Here is a 25,122-nt window from a genome sequence, read left to right on the forward strand (position 1 = left end):
GACACTGCAGAAACTGTAACCTGCCGTGACAGGCTGAGAGAAGCTGACTTCAGCACAGCGTTGTTCCTCTGCTGCAGCACAAGTACAGTTTTTTTCAGCATCATTCTGAAGTGTTGCTCATTAAAACGCAAAGAAACCAGACAGAATGTGAAACAACAGCATCAAGAAGATCTCTACTGACATCAGAGCAGCATTTTCTGACTGCTAATTCTTTGATAAATTATACTTTATGTATTATGAGTCTGAAAATAACAGAACTTTTACTTCTTTTTTTTTTTTAGCAACTTATAAAAAGCTTTCTACACTTCATATAAACGCGTTTCTGTTCTAAAAGAAACACAATAACAGTGGATAATAGGATTGGTTTTCAAAAAAAACTGACACCAAAAATCCAAATCTATTTTTTAAATATGAATTTCACATGGTAGACGCGGGTAAATCTTTGGGTTTGAACTTCTGATCTCACACACAAGCGCCCAAGAATCACCTCAATAAAACTTTGTTCCTAAGGATTTTTGTTTTCTAATTTATACTTTTGAAAAAGAAAAAGATGGAAAATATGCCAATAAGTATCCATAACCTTATTATTATTTAAAATCACAACCAAAGCAAAAAAATGTTTTTAAGATAAGTGAATCACTCAATCTTCCCCCAAACCAACTGAGATGCCAATAAAGATTTTGAATAATAAGAACAACCTTTGGGAGATGAAAAATCTACATATATGCTCCTACTTCAACAGGACTGAGATTACAGCAACACTGAAATTATAATCCCTAATATTCAGCCGTAATCGTGTGCTTCAGTCTTTCTTCTTTATATATTAAGTAACATTCATTTCTGTTTGTGTTTGACTTCCAGTGTCATTTCTATACTTCGGTGCAAAAAAAAGGATGCACTTTGAAATTAATAACCTCTGGCAAACATTTGCTTTAATACTTTGTTTAAAAATAAGTTGTTTACAAGTTAGAACAAAAGTAATATTAGAATTTCTATAAATTCATTTTAAAAATCAGCTAAAAGGAAATGAATGAGGCCCAAACTTCATCCTTTGAATAATTTCATGGGCTCTATTTTTGTAAAATAAGAAAAGAGCTTTTAATATTCAAACCTCTGAAAAGACTTGTGGAGCAATTTATTCTGATATTGTAACATTTACGATCTCAGTAATTTTAAAAGATTTATAAATCCTAAAAAGTGATGTTATATTTTCCCATTATTTATTGAAAAATAATCCACATTTCCTCTTCTTCTAAAAAAGATATTTCTGTAAACTGGTGTTGCAGGATTAGGGATTTTTCTTGCCCCTAATCCCAATCTGTGAGCCTCAAAACAGACTTTATTGTTTATAGCAACTATAAACTAAGTGCAGCAACAAAGATTTTTCTTATTTTAGAAAAAAAAAATCCCAACATTTCCTTTGCTTATGTGCTGAACTAAAACGATGTGAGCAGAAGTTAAATCTGTGCCTGAAAATGTCACTGCGAAAACAAAAACCCCTTCTTTAAATGAGCACAAAAATTGGCCAATGGGGTAAAAGAAATACTCATTCTTGACACCAAGACATGATTTCTGAAACTAAGATTGTTGACTATTGAAAAACTTTCTTTATAAGATTCTTTTTCTTGTAAGACAAAAAAAAAATAAGGCAATTTTTCTCAAAACTAAATTCAGTTTTGCAGTCCAGGCAGGAGGATACTCCCATCGACTAGGACTCCACAAAAACAAGCTGGAATCAACATCTGACTTCACTCTGAAAGGGTGTAAAACGTGAGCTAAGAAAGGACGGATCCAGAAATCCCAGCAGCCCCCTCCCTCCAGCACAGGCGTGTAAACACCAGGAGAAAACAGGAGAACCTGATTGAGTGCAGCCATGAAATGCCATCCTCCTCCCTGCAGGCTGGTCTGCAGGCTGTTCTCCTCGTGCAGCAGGGCTGTGGAGGGATGGTGGTTTCACACGGCTGTCAACTGGAATCCAAGTAACTGCTGCATTTGAGTGGAGGGGATCCTCGCCGGCTGCTGCGGGGGCAGCAGGCCTCCCGCGCTCCTGCTGCTGCCGCCCCTCTGCTCTGGGAGTGCTCCTTCCTCTACGGGGGATTTGGCCCGGCCGGCTGGCACTGAATGAAATGTGCTGCCATTCAGCCACTCCTCTAACAAGACATAAAAGTTAACAGGTGTTTAACGTCAGGAGCACTTTAAGCAGGAGTCACAGAAATGACCTGCGACAGGCAGCAGGGGGGGGGGAGGGCACGGCTTACAGTCTCACTGTTCTGCTCTTTTACACCTCATGCATTGAAATGGCTCTGCAGACGACATTTGTTTGCTCACAGCATTGGGGATTGTTTGCTTTGTGTCAAAAAAAAAGTGTTGTTTTGATATTCAGGAAACATTTGGCTTGGATTCTCCAAATTTCAGTGCAGCAGAAATCCAAGTTTAGTGTGCTGCTGCAGAGAGGAAGACGGGCCGTTACAAAGCTGTCCTTGTTACCATTTTAGGGTTTACTATTGCTTTTAACATGCAACAAAACAGATGAAAACAGAGTTTTTTTTGGGAAGAACCCTGAAGTGAGCTTTTTATGAGTCCCAATTAATTTATTTCTTTACATATTGAATCTGTCTTGATGTAATAACTCTTTGGTCATATCTCGGTCCTATTTATCCCCCTTTTTTTTGCTGTTTGGTTGATTATTTTGTTGGAGCATCAGCGCCTTCATGCTACGGCCTAAATATGAAGCCACAAGGGGGCTCAAGTCTCCCCGTGCCGGTCCCCAGCCCGGGTACAAATACAGTGTTGTGTCATCCGGTGTAAAAATCTCTGCCAAGCCACATGTTAGAATCAGTGGAAGTATTGGCGCCCTCGATGGGACGCACCAAAAGGTGAACAACAGCAAGAGAGTTGTTACTTGTTTGGACTTTTTCTTTTTTTCTATATTAGGGGTCTGCAACCTGATCCCCCAGAGCCACATGCGGCTCTTTTATCCCTCCATTCTATCTTTTTGGCTTTAAAGAAAAATGCTAAAACTTTGAATAAATATTAAATTAGTCGGCTAAATCAAACACATGCTAGTCCAGGCTGCACAATATCATTCAGTTGTTGTCGTGACGATAGAAAATGCCATGTTTGACCTGCATTTTTTAATTAAATAAATCTGCTGCAGCAGGAGGATCTTATTTGACACAGGCTGTATTTTATTTTGAAAGGAACTTGAATGTTCTGCTGTCAAAGTAAAGGGGTTATTTATAGAAGAATAAACCAAAATAAAAAGCTATATTGTTATGAATGAATGTTGTAATGTCTACATAAATATAGATAAAGTGTATTTTTATAAAAGTGTCTCTAACTGGACCAAAGGACTCTTTTGGTGTCAAAGGTTATGGACCCCTGTAGGAACTGATTTTGTGTCCTTTTGTGGACCCCTGTCCCTGCTCTCTGCAGATTAATGGTTTCTTCCGCATGGATCTGTCGCAGCGCTAGCAGAAAACATCCATCCTATCCGCTGTTCCTCTGACAACACCTCAAATGAGAAAATGGTCCTGAAATGTTCACAGCGATCCTCTACACAGCTGGTGTTCACCAGGAGACTTAGACTCACTGAAAGAGGTTTGAAGGACGTCTTAAGTTGGGCATGAATGGGGGGGGGGGGGGGGGGGCATGCAGCAGAAGGCCCCTCAGACCACAGAAGCCTTTCTGGATCTGCTTCAGCTGCATGCATTATCTGCTGCGTTCCAGAAGATCGTTTGTCAGCATGACAGAGCTGAACTTGGACAATAAATCACCCCTGTGCTATCTACACACATTAATTGGACTGTAACAGGGGGCTGCCCCCCACACACACACACACTTGGGAGCAGATCTGGCAGATGTGTGTTGAGGCCTCCAGGAGACACGGGAACTGCTTTGTTTCCATTTGCTGTACTAAGTGCTCTGTCCCACGCGCTTTTTCATGTCTACTCTTTCCATCCAAAGATCCCTTTTTGGTGGAGAAAGTGGTTTTTTTTTTTTTTGCAACATCGTTGTCTAAAAGCATACTTGAAGCTGACCATAACTCCAACTCCGCCTCCATCTCCCCGTTTCCCTCCGCTCTCCAGTGTTGAGGTTGATTAAAGGTGCTATCATGGCAGATCTGATATTTGGTGAGAAATCTCCAGGGCGTTTGGGAGCAAATCACTCTTGGCAGTGTCCTTTCATGTGTTGCTCCATCTGAACACAATTTAGCAGCAAAAACAGCGAGGGGGGTGGAGGAGCTGCAGGCTGCGTGCCTCTTTCTCCATACCAGCACACGAGGAGGAAGACAAAAAAAAAATCTAGATCTGTCATAAACACACTTCTGAAAGGAAGGAAAGCAGAGGTGTTTCATAGCAGCACGCATGTTGGTGAATCATGCCAGATTTCTGCTTAAAACAGGAGATTAAAGCTGAGGAGGTGTGGCAGGAGGAGGAGGAGGAGGAGGGTGGAGCATCCAACAACCTAATACTGTACATTATTTGTATCCTTTACTGGAAATCTTACCTCAGAGTTACAGTCAGGCAATATTAAGCAATCGTGTCATTGTGGACAGAAAAAGAGCTAGAAATACACTTATTTTCCTGGCACGGCAGATATTAAATAAACAGCTCATCTTTCCATCTTTGACCCTTCATGGACAAAGGTTCCCGGTCTCACCAGCAGAGGGAGCCACCTTTCATGCAAAGAGCAGACAGCTTCCAGCTCCTCCATCTGTTTGGTTTGGATCTCTTGTTTCATTATTGTTTGGTTTTATGAATAATGCTCCAACATTTTATACCTAAAAGATCCAGTATGTTTATCTTTAGACTATCTGACAAAATAAACAAGTTGCAGAGATTCTCCCTCAGAGCAGCAGGTTGGTCCTAAACTGAGGCACACGGGAAAAATAAAGTGGGTTCGTTTTTCACTGTAGTTACATTTGCAAACATGTGTACTGTTTAACTATTTATCATTTTATTCATTTCAGTTTTAAGTAATTTTTAATGAGTTCTTCAAATTTGACAATGTATTTTTTTCCAATATAATAAATAAAAACAGGAAGTTTATTTCTTTATTATTTATTTTAATGTTACGATAAAATTTTTTGATACCTATTGATACAAATATACATCAAACCACTTCTGCTCCAAAATTGCCTTAATTTAGCATCTGCTTGAAATCTGAACAGAAATGAAATTTGTTTTTCTCATTGCTGAAAATTGATTCAGGTGTCGCGGGGTTTGACTTAGTTTGTTTTGGTTTTTTTCTCATTGAAGTCTAGTTTTACAGAATAAATTGTATTGATAATAATATTAACTGTTGTTTATTTAAAAGGGAACAATATAATGAAAAAAAAAAACACATGGTACAAGGTTGAAAAGCCAGAATTAGGCAAAGGATGTAGTCTTCTGGCCGTGATGTAAAGAGGCACACATACAACAAAATGCAAAATACATGTACAAACACAAATACATGTCCAATAACATCCCCCAAATGCAGCCTTTGGATCTAATTTTAGCTGCACTTGTTATCTATTTCCTGTATTCAAATATACTTTATTTTATCATTACCCCCCAGCCGTACTTAGTGAGTCAAACGGCTCTTCACATCCTAAGCATTTCATTGCATTGCTGACTTGTGTTTACTATGAATATGACAAATAAAGCTTCATTCATTCAAAAAAAAAGTCAGCTTTTTTTCATCGCACGTTTTTATTGACGCAATGTCTGTTCACACACTTACTCAGTCTTTAATTATTTTACTTTTCACCCAGGTAGTTCGTGCTTCGTGTGTGTGATAATACTGACGATTGCTTCATACATACTCCAGTAGCATCACTCTTCTGGAACTTTTGTACAATAGTTGGATTCTCAAACTTTACTCACACAAACACATGGAATTGTAGCAGCCATACTTGACCAAAATTAAGGCAGAAACTGGAGATTAGCACAGATTTTCTGCATCAGGCCTTGACATTTGTGGGATTTGCTTTCTTTGCTTTTGATCTTCTTCCTTTATGGTTGTCGTTTCTGATGTAACACAGTGATCAAACAGACGTGAGCAAATGGAAAACACTTCTTAGTGATATTGTCTCCTAGTAGACTCCTAATAGAAAGTTATATTCACTGCTGCGCATTAAATAAATTTAAAAAACAAACAAACAAGGGTGTGAAATTGAAAGAGGAGTCACCCTTTTATTTTTGGCCCATCTTCAATTCTGAAAGGGGATTTTTTTTTCATGGTGCACTTTTTTTCCTTTTTGGGGGAGAATGGGGTCTTGTCTTTGAGTTTTTTTTTTCTTTTTTTAATGAAAAAGACTGTTTTCCAAAATGTCTGCATACATCTGCTTTTTCTTAATTCTAAATTTCGGGGGCAAAATACATTCAATCATTCTGAAAAATGTCCTCCTCTTTACCAAACCTCCTTTGATTGATGAGACACGAATGGGCTCCAGAGTTTCCCTGCACCTGTGTGCTCATTCCAGAGTTAACGACATCTCCATTGGTTTGTACCTGACATCAAGCCCGTGCCATTCATCACTGCGGACGTTGGCTTGTTTCTTTTCAGCCAGTCAACTTGTTTCGTTGGACCAGAACCAAGCTAAAGTTCTGGTATCATTTCTTTCACGCTGATTCATCAATGAGTGTCCACGACTTTTGAAAAATCTGCTTTTTTAACTGCATGTAAGTTAATTAATTTGCTTTATATAGATCTACTTTGAATCAGTTAACCTTTTGTATTTGTTCTTTAAATCTTAATGCGTTTTTTTTGTTCTCTTCAGGTTTTTGAATGTCTCCTTTGATCTTCCTGCAGGTTTCTTTGGGCAGCATCTGCATTTGCTTTGGTTTTTCTCTCATGTCCAGCAGATTAGAGATTATCTGAAAGTAACTGTCAGTGAAGTAGTATTGCAAATTTCACATTTTTTTGTCAAAGTTCCTGAAAAGCTTCATGGCAATCCTCCTCCTTAATTTTTAATCCCAGACTACCACAGGGATTATGAATTCATCCGATCATTTGTAAATTTTTCCTTTTTTTGACGGTTTGAGTCCAGGCCAGGCCAGATGTCCAGAAAACCAACAATGAAAACACAAATTTACTTTTTCAGGGTTACATTTTTAATCAGCTGAATGAGATTACTGATACAGAGCTGTCTGATTATCATTGTTAAATCCAATTTTCTTCCCTTTGATTTTTTTTTCTAAATAGTTCAAACATATCAACCCTTTTAAAGGTGGGAATTTGTAACCCCGTTGGAAACTTTTAGGGTATTTTCCTGCATTTGTGGGCAGTTAGAGATTGCTTTCCAACCTTTTTTCTCAAAATATCCTGTTTTTCATAAACCACAACTATGTGCTGCTAAAATGTATAAATGAACATCATCACAACTATTTAAGTTTATAGCACCTCTTCTACTGAATTGATGAGAGGAAAACAATAAAAAAATACAAATTTTGCTTTGTTTTTTCTGCCTTTTTAGCCACCTGTTGACCAGAAAATATCCCGAATAGTCTCATTCCGATAAACTGATTCCGTAATAGAGATTGCTTGATGTAGTTCTTTTGCTTTGATGCCTAATTTTTTAGTAATATCAATTAATTATTTTGGACATTTAAAATAGATTACACGAGTTACTGGAGTATTTTTCTGTGTAAAAACATATGTTTTTTAATGGTTGCTGGTTATTTCAATCTCATTTGATTGTCGTTTACTTTACTGCATGGATTTCTGTCTGTTAGATCATTGAATGTATTTTTTTTATTCTTAAAGAAAAACACTTAATAAATCATTTTGTTTCTCACAGAAAGGACAAACAAGCAGCTGACAGAAACTGTGTCAACTAATGTGTCTTTATGCTCCTATCTGCCAATATTGACCCTAAAGTCTTTACTTTTTGCATAGAAGTGGGTTGTATTCCTATAATTCTGGTACCGTTCAATCTCAGCGTTGAACCTAACATTTTTTGTCAGCTGCTGCTCACATTCATGCCACTCAGCCTTTGGCTGCTGCTTTTCCTCAGTCTGGATGCTGAGCAGAAACAGCGCAGCCTTGCTTTGCGGCACAGTGGCAGCCGCACATCCAGGAGAGCTGGCACACATTTGGCACAACGTTTACCGCTCAGCATGCAGCGAGAGGGACTAAAGAGCGCGTGATGTTCCCACTCTCGCCTTGGCCTTGGTTAGTTTCTAATAGAACACGGTCAGAGTGTGTGAAAGTGTCCAGATGTGTCCGCGGTTTGTGTTTTTTTTCCCTTCTCAGTTGTGTTTTCATTGCTTGCGGTGGCTTTTGGTCCCAAAGGTCCAATCCAGACAACATCCGAGACAGCAGCTCGTCTTAATTACAGTCACTGGCAGCACGAGGTTAGTCTGGGTGATTTGTTTAAAAGAAAACACTGAGCAGCAGTTTCAGGTGTCTGCAGAGAAACCAGAAGCTGCAAAGAATCATGTTGGCTGCGGCGGCTCCGTTACGCGCAAGAGAAACTGACGCGCAAGAAATGCCAAGAGTCAAGAAGGTGTTTGTTGCGTGGCACCAGTTGGTATAATATATGCATGCAAAACAAGATCACGACCCCGTGGATTCATTCACATTTTTTTCTTCTTCAGAAATTTAAAGTTCTTGTGGACCCCCCCCCATTTTCGCATTTTGTTTTCTCAAATGCGTTTTTAAAACATTTTGCAGGGGCCTCAAACAAATACAGTTCGTGAAATTTCATAAGCAACTATAAATAATAATTCCATCATTTCATCATGTTTCACCCATCAAATTTACTTGGTGGGCATTTATATATATATATAAATATATTTATGTTTTTAATTGTTTATATTATACAATTGTTTACAACAATATCAATGATTCTGATATAAATACAAATCTTTTTCGGGAATTTTCCGTTGTTTCAAATTTTTTGCATTAAGGATTTATGAAGAAAGTTATTAATGTCAAGTTTAATACTCATTTCTCTGAAATGTTCAAAGATTGAATTAGTTATGTCGAATTAAACTTTGTTCCAGCTTTTGGCACATGCAAAAATATATAAAAAGACTCGCTTATTGAAGTTTTAGCTTAAAAACATCCATAAAAAATCCGAAATACCATTTTTATATATGCTTGATTTTTCCAAGACTCGTGTGAGTTTAGTAAAAAAAAATTTGAAAGGTTAACATTTAAGGATTAGAGCAGAATTATGTGATTGATCAGTATCTTAAAAAAACAACACAAAACCAAAGCAGTCGATTAATATTAAATTTTAAACTATGACCTATTTTAATTTCGTCATTTTTCTTTCATTTTTCTCAGCAGTTTTTCACTTTTCAGTTTATTAAGTAACATCTATGCACTTTTTTTGGCCTACCTATTTTTGAAGCAGCTTAGGAGCTGAAGAACGCGGTCCTTCCAGACTTAAAGCAGAGCCAGAGGGACGATTTCCTCCGCGCAGCACGAATATGACCGTCTATGCAATTAAAAGCTGCACTCTGTGCGCTCTCATCCCAGCAGCCAGGATGGGGTGTCATAGTTTCAGAATATTTAAATGATGGTGGGCTTATGTTAGACCATAGAGATAATATGACGTTAATGCAATCTTTATTATCTCATATTTTTATCAGGACGTTTGAGGGGCATCAAGAAGAATATGTTATTTTTCTTGTTTTCGTGCACTTTTGCGTCATTTTAGATTAATCAAATCAGAGGATTGAGTAAACCCTTGCACAGAAACACGCCATATTTAAGAAGTACAATGTTTTTTAGTAAATCTGCGTGGATGAGTTACCATAAAACTTCCACCAAGCCTTTCTTAACTTTTTCCCACCCTATTAAATCCACATGACGCGGATTACAGTGGCCAATCATAAAAAGGCTTTCCTCCTCGGAGGGCCAATAGGAGTCCAGGAAGGGTGCATGTCAGTCACAGGTGAGGGTGTAGGGTTAGGGAAGTTTGAGTGAAAAGGGCCGGAGACTGAGGAACGTCGGAGCTGATGGCAGAGCCGTGCGCTGGAGCAGCATCGCGCCCGCGGATGAGGAAGAAACTTTTTCCTGCTTTTCCTTCGGGGATGAGAGAGGGCAAAAACTGTGGAGGAGGAAAGTGAAGCGCCAGCTGAGCTCAGCGGAGGGGGGAACCGGATAATGTGGCCGAATTGACATCCATGCCGCAATTCCTCGACTTTTTTAGACCGAGCAAACCGTCTCTCCCGTGAAATAAAAAATGGCCGTCCGTGGCAACTCACTGATGCCGTTCTCGATCCAAGCAATCCTGAACAAAAAGGACGATAGCAGGCACTTGCCTGACTTAGATATGTGCCTGTCCAAGACGGCGTGCTGGAAAATATTTGGGGAAATGAACGGAGACTCGGGGAGGACTGATGCGGAGGCTTGTGAGCAGACCGAGCAGAGGAGCTACGACTCCGATTCTGGACTCAGCGACGACAACGACAGACAGACTCCTGCCGGGTGCAAATCGGAGAAGGACGAAGACCCAGCGTCGGATGTTCCAGACGAGAGCCTACAGGAGGAGACGGACCATGAGTCTGGCGCTGCGGACAACGTGAAGAGTGACAGTGACCCCAACAACGGTACGGGTGAGAGAAAATGTGTCGATCTGTGATTTCAGTAGAATTTTTTGGCTTCACACGCGCCGCGCTGACTTCCAAGCATTGAAGTTACTTAATACAAAAATGTTCATTTTTCTGCTGCAACTTTGTAAGATCATAATTAGTTCTGCAATCATCAGGTTGATCTGCCTGCGTGTCATCATCACACTTAGCAAGCTTTTACGCACGGATTTATTTACGCATGACTACAAAGGCACCGTCGCCTGTTTATAAAGTCATTAATATGTTACTACACTTTCAACAATTAGTAAACATGATTTTGTAAACGTTTTAAACCTCCATTGATTTTTTAAGGATCTACAAAAAGGTAAAATTGGTTTTAAAAGGGTCTATTTTTACACGCCTAGAAAAGCAGAGAAGAGCATAGCAAAATTATTAAATCTTCTGTATTTTTTGATAATTTGTAGATTAATGTGAGCTCAAACGTGTTTCCCAGACTCGAGTAACCTAGACGAGAAAAGCCCGGACCAGCCCAAACAGCGGAAGAAGCGCTCCAGAGCCGCCTTCTCTCACGCGCAGGTCTTTGAGCTGGAGCGCCGCTTCAACCACCAGCGGTACCTCTCCGGACCCGAGCGGGCGGACCTGGCGGCCTCCCTCAAGCTCACAGAGACTCAGGTCAAGATCTGGTTCCAGAACCGCCGGTACAAAACGAAACGCCGGCAGATGGCGGCTGACCTGATGGCGTCCACCCCGGCGGCAAAGAAGGTGGCGGTGAAAGTTTTGGTGAGGGACGACCAGAGACAGTACAGCCCGGGAGAGATCCTGCGGCCCCCACTGCTGTCCCTGCAGCCGTCTTACTATTACCCCTACGCGTACTGCCTCCCGGCATGGACACTGTCTGCATGCGCGGGGAATCAGTGAGAACTCGGAGACTTTATTTATTCATTTTTTTTCTGTCTTTTCTGCGCCCGGGAACTTGGCTGACATTTTTTCTTTCAACAAAACAAAAGGGAGGTACTTGAGGGGCCGCAGTTCTGACTGAACCTCCTCATGGTGTCATCCAGGAAACACCATGAGCTTCTCAAAAATTTCCACATTCCTTTTTTTTGTGTTACGAAAGACCAAAAAAAAAAAAGAGGTTCCTTTGTAGTTTTTGTTCTAAACTGTTCTAAATGCGCGACTGGAGAGAGAGAGGCCTTCAGACAGTATATCAGTGTGGCATTCCACACTGCAGTAAAATAAAAAATGATTAACATTATAATAATTATAATCATGTTTTCTGGGACACCTTCATGGACCGCCGAGGACCCTTGGACTAATGGGACACGGCTGGTTGACATTTTACGCGCGCCATCCTACCTCTGCAGTGATTGGAAGCAGCCATATTCCATCCATACCGTTTCAGAACTGACTCAATTACTGTTACGTTTTTGTGTGTTTTTTTATTCTTGCTGTGTTTTTAAAGGTAAACCATATTTCAGCACTTTGAGCATCCTTCATTATCTTTGTATGACGTGCATGTTTGGTGTCAGACTGAAAGCAGAGCAGGCTGAGATCCCCCCCCCCCCCAAAATCTTCGTGTTCTATTTTTCTGAACAGAATGGAAAAAACATTAAAGGCATATGAAGCATGAAATTCACTTGGATGCAGCATTATTTTATATTTAGTTCTTGTAAATGTGAGGCTGATTTCATTCTTTTTTACAACTCGAGTTTATTATTATATTTTGTCATTTGAATCGACATTTTGGGGGGAAATGTTATAAAGGTTTTAAGAAATACATAAAAAAAACACCTTTAGCATAAATCAAACTTCAATTTTTTGCATCTGGAATTGAAATCACATGTTATTCTAAAGAATAAAATAACTCAAAGTAAAATACACACAATTGAAGCATTTATTGAATAGATAAATCAATACGTTTAAAGACATTTTTAAGGTAGAATTTTAACGCAAAAGGTTAAAGTTGGATAAATTGATAATTAAACGCGCCTCTTAATGTCCCCCCTTCAGTCTTAAAGTCAGCCTCCTGCACCTCTGCGGCCCTCTTCCCAAACGCATATGTGTCAAACAGTGATGAATGGCACCGTGATTCCCGGACAGGGCAAACTGACAGCTACCTTCAGGGTCTGTATGTCAGCACAAGGAGAGGAGTGTTCCGGGGTTAAGGAGGACCGTGTCACTGTGCCTGAGTTTGGGGAGAAGAGGGGAGTTCTCCTTCTGCGCTCTGAGCAGGTAGACATCCTTCAAAGCAGAAAATACTACAGCCTCTGTTTTGCTTTGGAGCTGTAGGTGTTTCACTTGGATTTGAGTGTGGGAGTCACAGGAAGTCTTAGTTTTACCCTGCGCTGCAGGTCAGGAGTAGCAGGTTTTCTTCCATTTGTGGCCGCTCACATCCTTGATAATGTTGGATTGTGGAGCAGAACCCGAAGGACGGGCACACATCTGTGATGCAAGGTCCCTATGATGGTGTTAAAGGAAGTATATTAAGAAAAAACTTTTTCTCCTGGTATGTCCTAATGTGTGATGTTGATGCAGGTGTGTGCGCACCGATGCCACGACCGCCCCGGCGCTCCTTCCAGGGTTGCGCAAAAGGACGGAGAACAGTCCCACATCCTTTCACACCTGCAGATGTCTGAGATAGAAAGTCGTTATTTCTTCCGTTCCACCCTATCTCGAACTGCAAATACTGATCAGGACAAACAGTCCCGAGAAAGCATAAACCCGACATTTACGCGTGACGAGGGCCATACGAGGACCTTGCCTTAAAGTTCAGGGTGAACTGCGCTTTGTTTTCATTCAACCCGAGACTAAAAAAGTTATTTAAAGAAAATATTTTACGCTACATGAACAAATATTTACCAACGACAAAAAATAGAAAATGCTTTGAGAGAATCCCTTTTTTCCCAATATTTTGTTAAGAGCAATTAAATCCATGCATCGGCAGATTCACATCAATGCATAATTTATTCATTCATTTTCTTCCGTTTGTCCCTTTCGGGATCACGGGGCTACTGGAACCCATCCCGACCACTTATGGGCGAAGGCAGGGGACACCCTGGACAGTCTGTCGCTGGGTCACACATATCACACACCCATTCACACCTATAGACAATTTAGAGTGACCAATTAACCTATGAAGCTTGTTTTTGGACGGTGGGAGGAAGCCAGAGTCCCCGGAGAAAACCCACGCATTCACGGGGAGAACATGCAAACTCCACACAGAAAGGTCCCCCGTTGATGTTTGTTTCAGGTCCCCCAAACGGGACTTGCCCCAGGGGCCTCTTGCTGTGTGGCAATAGCGCTAACCACTGCGCCACCGTGCAGCCAAATGCATAATTTAGCAACAACTAATTTTCATGTAAACTTTCTAATAACCGAACGCACCACATTGGTCAAAATCTTTACAGGAAACAGGACGACTAATGACAATACTTACTCACTATAAAAAAGCGCATGTCCAAACCCACCTGCAAAATAGACATATGTGGGCTACGGTTCACATGGTCTTCATCATCTTTTTGAATGCAGCTAAGACAGACTTTTCCAGTTTTAAAGTAATTTTTAAGGCTTTCATCTGCAGGACTGTTTGATCTGATTTTAAATTCAAATCAAATCGTTAAAAATAAATAAACAGGGAATTGGAGCTTTAATTCAGTGTCCGTCTTTTTTTTATTGGAACACAGTTAATAATACGTTTGCATTTCAATAACTGTCTCAATGCTGGAAAAATATTGAGCAGAAATGCAGTTAAATGCAATCAGCAACTTTTATTTTGAAAACTGTACTATAAAACTTTAAAACTTGCATAAAAGAGCAACAAATCCGAGATGGACAATGCGTCAATGATGAACTACAGACTGATGTGTGCGATGTTGACTGTCAAAGTTGGAAAATGCAACGCGTTTGTAAATGTAAGTAGCCTAAGCTTTACACAATTCAATAAATAAGCAAACTAATGATAATAAAAATAAACATATTGTCTCATTTGTACCTCAACTGCTTTTTCTGATTAGAGTTCCCGGTCCTTTCATAGCAGGCAGAGCAGCGGAAGGGCCCATGAAAGACCTGGATCCCCTTCATCCATTTTCACAACGGACACGAGAAGCTACCAAGCACGTCCATTCTGTTCTGTCTGCGTTTTTTATTTTTCTTCCTCTTACATATTTCCCCCGTTTACCACTAAAAATGGACTGAGTTCATGTTGTGTAGCTCGAAAAAGAAAAGAAAAATACATAAATAAATAGAAGAAAAGAAAAAGTTTGCAATGGTAATCAAACAAAAACTCATAGGAGGTACAGCATCAGGCGTTTCCAGATTCCCTTCCACCTGCAGAATGAGACTCCATGCAGTTTCAAGACGACTGAAGACGATTTTCTGGCCTTTTAAAGAAATTGAACACAATGATTAAACACAATATCAATGAGCAATATTCCATAAAACAAAAATGTGAACCCGCTATAATCAAATGTTTAAAATAATAAGGTTGATTGTAAAAATGTGTTAATAATAAACGCTGGAGCCATAAAAAACTGTCTAAAATGCTTCATTATTTTTTCAAGCACATGTAATCTAACTTCATCAATAAGATTGAAGTCCCAAGACGTTAACTTGCAGGAATTTTGACAGTATTAGGTGCAGATCTACAAACCATTATAACTACAGCACGTGGATTACAAAGTTAACACTCAAACATGCATTGAACAATAAACAAGTAGAACAAAAATATTCCAGATTTATGATATGCTAATGGGAGAAAGCCCTTCAAATAGCACTTTTTACATGAAGAAAATCAAAAAAATTATTTCTGTACTGTGTAAATCCGAAAAATGTCACTCTGGATATCATAATTTAGTGGGCTATAGCGTTTTTTGTATCTTAGGCTATTATATCAAAAACCTCAGGCAAGTGGCACATTTAAACCCCATCATGTACTAAACATGAATCCTTATATCTTAAATAAAATATTAAAAATTTATTTTTCAAATGAAATAGAAAATATTGATTAGTATCATTCAAATAAGTATTTAACGTACAAAATAAATACAAATAAAAGAAATATTTAGATCTTGATAGGTTCTCCTGCACTTTGACCCGTGTTGCTATGGCAACGGCGGAGCGTCACTCACAGGACTCAACCAAAGTGCTTTACTTCCGGTGCTTATCTTTTACCGTAGACAAAAGTGTTGGCACCAGTGCTCAGACATTTTTTACGAACCGGAGCGTTAAGCCTTTTCCCTCTGGTCCGCCTCTTTAGCAGAAAGTACCGGTTCCGTCTCTACGGCAAACCCCGTCGCCGCAGCAGCGCGTGAGTGGACCGTGCCGAGCGAGAAAGCTGCAGCCCGCGTCGGTGGAGTCAAAATGGCGTCTGTTTGCCCACTAAACTCTGCTTTAATCCATTTGTGATCACCCCCGAGAGCTGCTCCCAGCGACCCGCAGCTGCTCTCTAGCCCCTCGGCTCCACAGACGGTTGCAGTAGGAGCACCGGGCAGCATCATGTCGGACTCAGAGGAGGACAGCCAGGACAAGCAGCTGAAAATCGTCGTGGTTGGAGACGGAGCCTGCGGGAAGGTTAGGCTGTCGCAAACACGCACACATTTTCTAACAGACGTTAGAAAAGGTTGACACGCGCTCACGCATCGGGGTTATGCTTGGACTGTTTGGTTTATGTCGTTAGAGATCCGGGTTTGGTTGGCATCCCGCTGGCGTTTCCTGCTGACACAGCGCTGTCCTCCCCGTCACCATGGCGACGGACGCGATTGTGGCTAAATCGGATGTTAGCGAAACTAAGCTAACAATAAACAATTTCGGTGCATCAATGAAGCCATAAGCAATCGAAACACTATGAGGTTTTATTTGATTTATGCTTCAAACGATTTATGCTTCAAACGAAACACACACACAGTGATACGTGAGGCTTTTCCCTGCCATATAAAGCTACAAAAACGGTGAAAAACTGTTTAGTCTGATGAAGTATTCAGTCATTTACTAATGATTACTGATCCTATAAACTTCCTATACTATAAGTGCATGATCTATAGCATTACTACACTTATGCTCATGTATACTTATGTATATAAGTATACATACTAAATAAGCTTAATGTATGCTACTTTCTGGCAAGTCTTATTTTATGTACTAGCATGCATTTCTTTTCTTTTTTGCTGACTTTTGAACAGGCACATTTTGGGGCAACAACAAAATATTGCTCTTTAAACAGATTGATTCCTCAAAAATAAGATATAAAAAGTAAATTTAGGCTAAAAGCCAGGGTAGCCCTTTTAAAATGAAAGCTACATAGCATATCGACAATTGCTGTCCCGTGTAAATGAATATCTGTGGGAAATTTTTTGTTGACCTGCCAGAAAATGTTTTAACATTTGTAACATTCACAGCGGTTACACATGTTGTCCCCTAGCAAAATGTAGTCTATTTAAGACGGGGGTGTGCAAACTTTTTGCAAAGAGGCCCAGATTTGGTTAGGTGAAAACGTATGAGGGCCAACTAGTGAGCCTGCATTCGTTTAACCCATAAAATAACATTAAACGCAAAAAAACTATTTAATGACACATTGTACTGCAATGGGATACTTTTCATTTCTTTATATAAAACAGAAATATATTTAAATCCATCTTTGACAAAATTATAGTAAATTTCTGATCAGTAAAAGTCTGGAAAAATAATTCTCAACAACAAATTTAAATAGTTACATATTTTTCACTATGAAAGGCTCACTGTAAATTTCTAAATTTAAAACATGTAAACTGTAAAAAAACAAATAATTTCTTTTATTAAAAAGTAAAAAACATTATGGTTTAGATCAGAGAAACAAATACATGTTTTTTTCATCTGTGTTCTTAAATTATTTTTTCTCAGACACGGTTTGTTTTTGTCAAGCGTACCTTACATGTTTCGTTACAGGTTTCCTTACATGAGAAAAAAATAATTTAAGAACACAGTTTAAACTTGTAGACACTATGAACTTAATTGAATTATGTTTTCTTCATATTTGGCTCTTTAGGTTCAGAAGGTCAAGAAGCTTATAATGTAATTTAGCCAATCACAATCATACTTCTTAGAACATGCGGGGCCGCATACTATTGATCTTATGCCAAGTATCTGCGGGCCAGTAGATATTTGAATGTGGTCTACATTGGGGCCACCGGCCGGACTTTGGACATGCCTGATTAAAGCATACTACAAGTATACTTAGTCTATACTGAAAATTGAGCAGTAAGTTCACTTTTAATATTCTATCTATATTTCTATTTATATCTTGTAAACCTAAAATGTTCCAATTTAGTCTGTAGAGTATTCAGTTAGTTCTTTCACTACATGTACATAGTCTATAGTATAGTTATTTATACTCAAGTGTAGGTAATAAAATACTACTGGAATACCTTACGCTAAGAGGGCAGTTGGGTTACTACAGAACTTCATGTTCTGTATGCCAAAACAAGAACATAGACATAATTAGCTTTTTTAATCCTTGCCAACGTCAACATGGATCATGGTAGCTGCGTTTTCTTTTTACTACCCTGTAACAGATTTAGAAAACACCAGATAATGAGTTGCAGCTCTGATGATGCAGAGTTTGTAGAGAGTAGCTCAAGCGTAAATGTTTAATGCCATTAGAGAACCACCACAGGAAGATTCAAATTTTCCTCATGGATAGCATCATGGATTTATTTCGACCATCGCCTGTTGTCGTAAACCTATTAAGACTACCCAGCCCTTAATCCACATTGCATGTAAGCATAGCTGCAGAGTATGTGCTGTACCTGTAGAGTATGTGCTGTACCTGTAGAGTATGTGCGGTACATGTGGGGAAGTGTGATGTACATTAACTAGAGAAACTGTTATCTGCTTTGATTGATTTGGTTAAAACTAGCCGCTAAATTGCAATTGTTGTGAAACCAGCTTAACTGTAACCCGTAATCTAAACTCTACCCTTCCTCTGGGTCCGTGCGGCCAAAAAAAAAGTTCAGCACTGCCTGCACATGTTTGGAAAGTTACGTGTGAATTGTCACTTTCTTTCTAGCATTTCATTTTATTTTGCTGTGTAAGTGAATTCAACAATCTGCATGTGCTAGCATCAACTCAGTTCTGAGCTACAGCCAGTGCTGCCTGCTGCTGCAATGTAATGTAACCTAAATTATAATTTAATTAATAAAATTATAATTTAATTAATTTTTCATGGGTTTGTGTGCAATTTTACAGCAGGGTCTGGTGCACACATTTGTTTTGTCATACGCATGTTAATAAAAAAGTGGCGATTTGGAACCACAAATTTGTCACTTTTCACCGATTCTTTATCGCCAGAGAAAAACTTTTAAGGATAGAGACTGTCAGTCGCTGTTGTTTTTGCCCCCCCCCCTGTTTCAAGCTAGTCACTCAAGCAAGATGCAGTTTGCAGAAAGGGGGGGATCAAGGGCGGGGCTACTCAGCTAAGCACCAATAGCCACGCCCATGTGGAGGAGGTTTGGAAACAGAGGCTTCAGATAGACATAAAATATGGCTTTTTAAGACATTTAGGTTGTGGGATTTTGAATAAAATCTGCATACCGGTAATCATAATTAGAACACCACTGGGAATATTTTTATTCGAAAAATGGTCATAGGGGGACTAAATATACACATTATTTATGTTTTTGTTAAGCCATTAATTTATAAAATGTAGCTTTTAAATATTTACAATAATTGAATTATAAAATTGTTATACTTTTTCAATAAATAACACTAACTTGTTTTACTTTGGACGGCAGCATATTCAAGTTCCTTTCAAAATAAAATACACCCTGTGTAAAAAAAGATTTTCCTACTGCAGCAGATTTACTTGCATTAAAAATAGAAGAAAACAAAGTCAAATCTGTAATTATTACTTTGGTGCACCTTCATCCTTTTTATTCTTTATACTATCAAATGTAAACATGACCACGTTAAGAATCCAATCTATTGTTAGAAAAAAAACAGTACATGTAAAATTAATTCTATCCTTTGCCTTTGAAAAGGAACTCGACATTGTTGTGTAGCAGAAGATAAGAATTATGTTCTTTAAGCTTATTCTATAAATAAACCACCACAAAACTCAATATGCTAAAAACCAATTCATCAAAACTAAAAACTCATGAATTTTCATGCATTTCCCACAATGGAGAAACCTGGGATAAGCAGGCAGGGATTCAGAGATTAAAAATCTCTCTCTTTGGCAAAATGATGAGGGGTCTTACAGTTTTTTTCAAAGCACATCATCCGATAGTTTTCTCAGCCCGGGTTGTTGAGCTTTTATTTAAAAGAGACAAGCTGGATGCAAAAGAATTCCCTCTGCTGTTGACATGTGAAAAATGATGGCGTTTCTCAGTTATGGCTGCACACAACACCACTTGGCAAAATCTTTTTTTTGTCTGTTGCATGAATTGAGCTCATAATAACATGTTCACTGCATGTCTTTGTTACATCTGCTGAAGCTTTAAGCATGCTGTCGCTTCCTGTTCATTTCACAACTACCAGACTAAGAAATAAAAAAAAAACACTTTCAAGACTTAGAATAAAAGAGCCTAACATCAACATCAACATGAGTGGAAATTTTCTTGAGTCACACCAAACAATCATTTGCAGGAAAGCAGGGAGTTTGTTGTGACAGTTCCGCCACCTTTCTTCTTCGCTGCATCTTGAATCCCGGCCTGATTGTGATTCTAAGACAAAGAGGGATGTGAAGTGCTTTTGTAAATAATCCCTTCTTCCCTTGAGGGGGAAGAAAAAGACTGCAACTGTAGTTGGCAAGTCTAAATGCTCTTACTTTGAAAAGGTGAAAAAAAAATTCTTTGGGTGGTTTGCGTGTGTGCGTTGAGAAAAACCCAACTCAATTCCCAGTAGACATGCTTCATTAATGAGCCATCAGCCCGTCACTGTCTGCAAGACTTACCTGCTTGTGTGTTTTGGTGAAAAAACCAGGCAACGCTGACTGACATTTTGAATGCAGTTTCCCCTGTTATTAATGTCAATTTGCTGAGCAAATTGCAATCGGATCAGTTTTTCTTGGACAGCGTTTTCGGCGCTCTTTCTGCATGTGCTGAGTCGTCCATTCAGAAACTTGATGTGGGGAGGCTTGTCCACCTGAGCTCCATGTTTTTTTAAAGTCTCACATTTAGCCAAGTTCTTTAGATGCTGGGCTGAATTTGCACACTGGTTAGTTTTTGTCTGTGATCCATGAGCTTCTCTTGTGTTTCAGATATGGTATGGTATGTGTGGGGATTTTCTTTTGCTTTGTGCTGTGACTTCTAGAATAAAAAAGGTAACGGTGTAGGAACTGTTTAGTTAAATAAACCAGATTCTTGTCAGATTCCTAATACCAAAGTTTGAAGACTCAGTTCAATGAAATTTTGTGTTTTTAACATGCTCTTGTGGCATTTTTCTCATAATCTGCTCCATTCTGATGCATTTGCAGACGACTAGATCCGTGTACGTCTTTGTTTTCCTCATCTGAGCTGGAATCTGGATCAAAACTCGATAGCTCCGACCTTGCTCACCATTTCTGTTTCATCTTCATGTTAGGTTGGGGTTGTGAGGGGCTGTAAGGTAGTTGGAGAGTGTGTAGACAGATAGATGTTGTGAAGGGGGGGTGGGCTTACTCTGTCTCAACAGTCCCGCCCACTAGTCAGAGGTGAATTTCTAATGCTTTGGCAAAAGATCAAAAGATGATCGGAGTGGGTTTTCAACCACTTAATGCCCATTGATGCACATATGCATCAAACCACTTCTGCTCCAAACTTTTCTTAATTTATCATCTCCTTAAAGCAAAAACATACATGATTTTTTCATAGCTAGATATAAATTAATGTGTCAAGGGGTTAAACATTGATGTTTTGGATTTTAGAGTTCCTTGTTATCCTGGCAAGGACACTCTGCTGTTTCCTGCTCAGTCTGTAGACATTTCCTTTACTGGTTTACAATTGTTTTGTGAAAAAAAGAATAACTTTTGGGGGGAACCAGATCCTCTGTTAAAGCCAAGACAAATGGCTGAGGAGGCCAGCAGGAGCATGTGGAATACATTTTTGCTGTCCTAGCTTGTTATTATTGTGTTTCCAGTGATTGTTTGGGCTATTTCAAAGATAATTGCATCCGTTCTGCGTCAGTCATATCTTGTAATTTTTCAATCTGTGACACACCCTAAAGTGTCAATGAGGCAAAAATAAAAGCTTGTTGATTCCTAATCTCATACATTTTTGTTTTTTTCACACATCCTGAACCAAGGGAGTCACAGGGAAAAATCAGAATTATAAATTTGATTGTAATATTACAGTAAAAAAAAAAAAATCCCAACTGGACTAAACATTAAGACATAAATTGTGGCTTTTGAAATTAAAAATGAGCATGTCAAGAAGCAAAGTAAGCTTCTTAGCTTTCTTTTACTTGAATAGGATTTATGGGTAAATCTCGATAATGGGTTTTTTCTGTTTTTTAAACAACAATGCTCCATTTGAAGGAAATCCTGCTGTGTTTTAAGCTCCATTCGACTAAACTTAAACCCTCTGAGTATTAACGGAGGAAGAAAAAGAACATAGGCTCAGGTGGAAGAAAGCATTTTAGCTTAGAAGACAGAATTTAGTTAAAATCCTTAAGCTCACAGTGATTGTAGAGTAGCACATTAAATGGTTTTACCTGATTCACACGAACACACATGGAACACTGTAGCTTTACGTCTCTGTTGTGTTTATTTAATCACGCTTCTCCAGAGATACCTCACAAACATTTGGCACTGATGTTTTTTTTCTCCTTATGTTCATCCATCAAAATGAATTAAAACTGGCACGGAAAGCCTGCACCAAGAATTCCCACAGATTTCAGGAGAGCTCCCAACGTGCAGCCCACCCTTTCTTTTTTTTGCCTTTTTTTTTTTTAACGCATGCAGTGACAATGATGGTCTGGAGGCATGACACACGCTCCAGCAGCTGTGTTTGTAATTCACATAGGTTTTCACTGTCAGTCCGGGTCTCGAGAGGGTGTAGGCGGCGGACAATTACATCATCATCTTGTCACTTGGGGTTTGAAAGTTAGAACCAAACGTCTTTCAACATAAAGCTTCATAGTTGGCGTTTTGTTGGCATCGATGTTTTCCTTTACTGCAAAATCCCAAATATTCTTCTAAAACACAGTTTGTCATGCATTTGACTGTGAGACTCATGTAGACATCACATCACGTAAACAACACATCCCGACTGAACACTTCACCTTTGTTCCTGAAATCATTTCCCTTTTCAAACACTCGCTTTAACTGCCTCAGAGGGCTTCAGGCTGAGGTGTCTGGCAGTCTTTCTCTACATCTCTCCTTTTGTCTTTCTGTTTCAGACATCACTCGCCACCAGGTTTGCACAGGAGTCCTTTGGGAAGCAGTACAAACAAACCATAGGCCTGGATTTCTTTCTGAAGAGAATAAGCCTTCCAGGTGAGACACCTTTGTAATCTTTAGGGAGTGCTTGCTTGTTCAGAGACACAGCACAGACGTCTGTTGTACAAGCATGCCGACACGCCGCCGAGTTTAGTGAAAAAACAGAGGATGTGTATTCAACATTTATACACTCCGACTTACATAATACAATTTTATTATTTTTCATCCGGACATTCACATTTATGTTTACTTAAAATAATTAGAATACAAGTAAAAAAAAGTCTTCCCAAACCTTTTAAAGAGGCCTCGTGTTTAATATTCCGTCTCGTTTTAATTTTCATTCTAATGTTTTCCATTTCCACATTTTTCAGGTTAAAGTCCAACTCTGAACATGTTTTGATTTATTTTTGAAGTGTTCCCAATGGTCTTTTAATTATGATTATGCTGTTTATAGCCAAAAAAGAAAAAAAAAACCTGGGTCGTTTTCTAGGACATAGTTTCTGCAGAGCGGCAGGAGTTCATTAGAAATTCTCCTCTGTATTGTGGGCAGGGCTGTTGGCATGGAGTCAGACTGTCCCCGCTTCCCAACATCCTTTTATGTACACTCTCTCCCGCTAGCTTACAGCCCCTCACAACCCCAGCCTACGATTGCCAGTGCAACAAAAATGGCAAGCAATATTGGAGCCATCCAGCCGGACAGCTTTGAGGCAGATGCCAGTTCAGACGAGGAAAGCAAAGACGTAAACTGATCTACCGGCATTTGTCTACAAGTCGATGCATCAGAATAGAGTGGAGCAGGGAGCTTGTGTTTAGCCCAATTAATTTTCCTCAAAACAAATATAATCTTTTCCAAACGCCATTTTTTCATCTACTCCTGATTTACATCGATTTGAATAAAGAAATACTCAGAAATGCAATTTTAAGCTTAATTTTCTTTTCGGAAATGTCCTGCATCATCGGAAAAAGGCCATAGAAAAACTTGTTAAAAAACAGCAACACTATTTTCACGGGCCGTGGGTCTTTGACTGTGGAATAATTGAGTCTTTCTTGCACCTCCTCATTGTAGAGTGTCTGCCACTTTTCAGACTTATTCACCCTGAAAGTTCTCCGGCTCTCCATAGCAAACAGCCCTCTTTTTTTCTGGTCCTCACCAGGACATTGGTCGGGTTCTGCTCTCGCTCCTAATTCTGTGGACACGGGACAGAGCAAATACATTAACATGTTATATCTACACCACTGATGCACATGTTCGACTGATCTTTGTCCCTCACCACATAAAACTCTGATGTTATTTTCTTTTAGGCAAACTCACAGAAATAAAGCCACACAATGTATCTCCCTTAAAACCTTTACGTCTAATGTTTAGTACCTGAGTCTATATGTAGAGAAAATGGCTCAATTTTAACTTTCTCATACTGTAACTTGTGGATTTAGTAGCATTTCAAATGGCTTTTTTAAAACTCTGCCAAAAGTTTAGCTCCAGAAATCTGCTAAGTGCCTCCGATCTTTCATTATTAATAAAACTACGTTGAGCACAAGCAAATTAAGTGCTAAAAGTAAAAGTTATGCTGATTTGTGAGTTGGCAGAGACTTGGTATTTTGACTTTGTGTCAGTTTCAGGTTATGAGACTTGGGAGAAGAAAAGCCCCAAAAATGCAGTGGTGGAGTGCGGATGAGAAGAGCACAGGCTGCGTTTGGCTCCTTAAAATGAACCTGAACCATTATGTGACCTTTCTTTCCAGTAACTTTTCTTTCCCAGAAATAATCTGGTGCGCCCTTTGTTTAAATATCGAGGTCATATGTCTGTATCGCAGGAGAAACAACAAAACTGGATTCAACACCCGAGCTGTTAAACTGACCATTTTCTGGGGAATTGGGTGTTGATGAGCTGATGAAGAGGAGGCTGACTCTACGAGCTGGGTGGTCCCAAACTTTGTTTTGACCCCCACCCTGACTTGTACTGGAGAGGTTGTGTTGGTCTCTTTGGGGCTGTAAGGGTCTCGTACAGCAGTCTACATCTAGCATTGGCCCCTTTCACCATGAAGGCCCAGTTTGTCAAAGTGAATGTAGATTTTTTCCAACGCAGACAAAGGTGAGGTAAAGCTGACTGGCTCACAACAGCCCCTGCTTTGTGCGCTATTTATAACAATACGTCTTCCAGATGTCCCGCTAACCAGTCAGGTCGAGGTGCTGAAGGGGATCAAG

General features: G+C 39.4%; 2 protein-coding genes across 4 annotated transcripts in view; both read left to right on the forward strand.

The window, feature by feature from the left end:
- Positions 1-9,884: 9,884 nt before the first annotated feature.
- Positions 9,885-12,168, forward strand: nkx3-2 (NK3 homeobox 2). Of its 2 annotated transcripts, none has more exons than XM_004073056.5 (2): positions 9,885-10,556; positions 11,026-12,168. In XM_004073056.5, the coding sequence occupies exons 1-2, from the start codon at positions 10,184-10,186 to the stop codon at positions 11,448-11,450; spliced, it is 798 nt and encodes a 265-aa protein (XP_004073104.1). In that variant the 5' UTR covers positions 9,885-10,183; the 3' UTR covers positions 11,451-12,168. The 2 variants fall into 2 exon arrangements, with proteins under 2 accessions (XP_004073104.1, XP_011478167.1); XM_011479865.4 differs by having other exon boundaries at positions 9,916-10,550.
- Positions 12,169-15,627: 3,459 nt separating this feature from the next.
- Positions 15,628-25,122, forward strand: part of rab28 (RAB28, member RAS oncogene family) — a 38,823-nt gene continuing 29,328 nt past the window's right edge. For both annotated transcript variants that reach the window (XM_004073026.5, XM_020706408.3), the window contains exons 1-2: positions 15,628-16,100; positions 22,878-22,974. In XM_004073026.5, coding sequence (XP_004073074.1) covers positions 16,026-16,100; positions 22,878-22,974 — 172 coding nt within the window. In that variant the 5' untranslated portion in view covers positions 15,628-16,025. The remainder of the gene's footprint in view (positions 16,101-22,877; positions 22,975-25,122) is intronic.

Source organism: Oryzias latipes, chromosome 10, assembly GCF_053564925.1.
Source record: "Oryzias latipes strain Hd-rR chromosome 10, Olatipes_Hd-rR_3.1".
NCBI classification, from domain to species: Eukaryota; Metazoa; Chordata; class Actinopteri; order Beloniformes; family Adrianichthyidae; genus Oryzias; species Oryzias latipes.

Coding starts and splice junctions, on each gene's coding strand:
- nkx3-2 (XM_004073056.5), top strand. CDS start 10,184: ATGGCCGTCCGTGGCAACTCACTGATGCCGTTCTCGATCCAAGCAATC. Junction 10,557..11,025: donor TGACCCCAACAACGGTACGG/GTGAGAGAAAAT, acceptor CGTGTTTCCCAG/ACTCGAGTAACCTAGACGAG.